Source organism: Calidris pugnax, unplaced genomic scaffold (assembly GCF_001431845.1).
Source record: "Calidris pugnax isolate Ruff unplaced genomic scaffold, ASM143184v1 scaffold2620, whole genome shotgun sequence".
In the NCBI taxonomy this organism is placed as follows: Eukaryota; Metazoa; Chordata; class Aves; order Charadriiformes; family Scolopacidae; genus Calidris; species Calidris pugnax.
Genome location: NW_015092702.1, coordinates 1,883 through 2,714, shown reverse-complemented (window position 1 = coordinate 2,714; position 832 = coordinate 1,883). Strand labels below are relative to the sequence as shown.

The window sequence follows — 832 nt, the reverse complement described above, 5'->3', positions numbered from 1 at the left end:
TTAGTCACCCCCTCCCTCACTAGCCACCCACTCTTTCAGTAGCCACCCAATCCCTCTCCAGCCACCCAAGGAGCCCACCCACTCCCTCTCTAGCCACCCCTTCTTTTACTAGCCACCCACCTCTTTACTAGCCACCCACCTCTTTACTAGCCACCCAATCCCTTTCTAGCCCCACAATGAGCCCTCCCAGCCTCTCAGTAGCCACCTCCTCCATCACTAGCCACACTCTCCCTCACTAGCCACCCCTTCTTTTACTAGCCCACCCAAGCTTTCACTAGCCACCCCTTCTTTTACAAGCCACCCAATCCCTCTCTAGCCACCCACTCTTTCACTAGCCACACTCTGCATCACTAGCCACCCACTCTTTTGCTAGCCACCCACCCTTTCAGTAGCCACCCACTCCCTCTCTAGCCACCCCTTCTTTCACTAGCCACCCCTTCTTTCACTAGCCACCCACCTCTTTACTAGCCACCCAATCCCTCTCTAGCCCCACAATGAGCCCTCCCAGCCTCTCAGTAGCCACCTCCTCCATCACTAGCCACACTCTCCCTCACTAGCCACCCCTTCTTTTACTAGCCCACCCAAGCTTTCACTAGCCACCCCTTCTTTTACAAGCCACCCAATCCCTCTCTAGCCACCCACTCTTTCACTAGCCACACTCTGCATCACTAGCCACCCACTCTTTTGCTAGCCACCCACCCTTTCAGTAGCCACCCACTCCCTCTCTAGCCACCCCTTCTTTCACTAGCCACCCCTTCTTTTACTAGCCCACCCAAGCTTTTACTAGCCACCCACCCCTTCATTAGCCACCCACTCCCTCTCTAGCCCCCTA

The 832-nt window shown here is 55.6% G+C and overlaps 1 protein-coding gene across 1 annotated transcript in view; it reads right to left on the bottom strand.

Annotated features, from left to right (window-relative positions):
- Nucleotides 1-783: 783 nt before the first annotated feature.
- The window catches only part of LOC106900548 (predicted GPI-anchored protein 58), a 1,774-nt gene continuing 1,725 nt past the window's right edge, over nt 784-832 (bottom strand). Inside the window, exon 3 of the mRNA XM_014962638.1 lies at nt 784-829. Within this exon, the coding sequence (XP_014818124.1) occupies nt 784-829 (46 nt within the window). The remainder of the gene's footprint in view (nt 830-832) is intronic.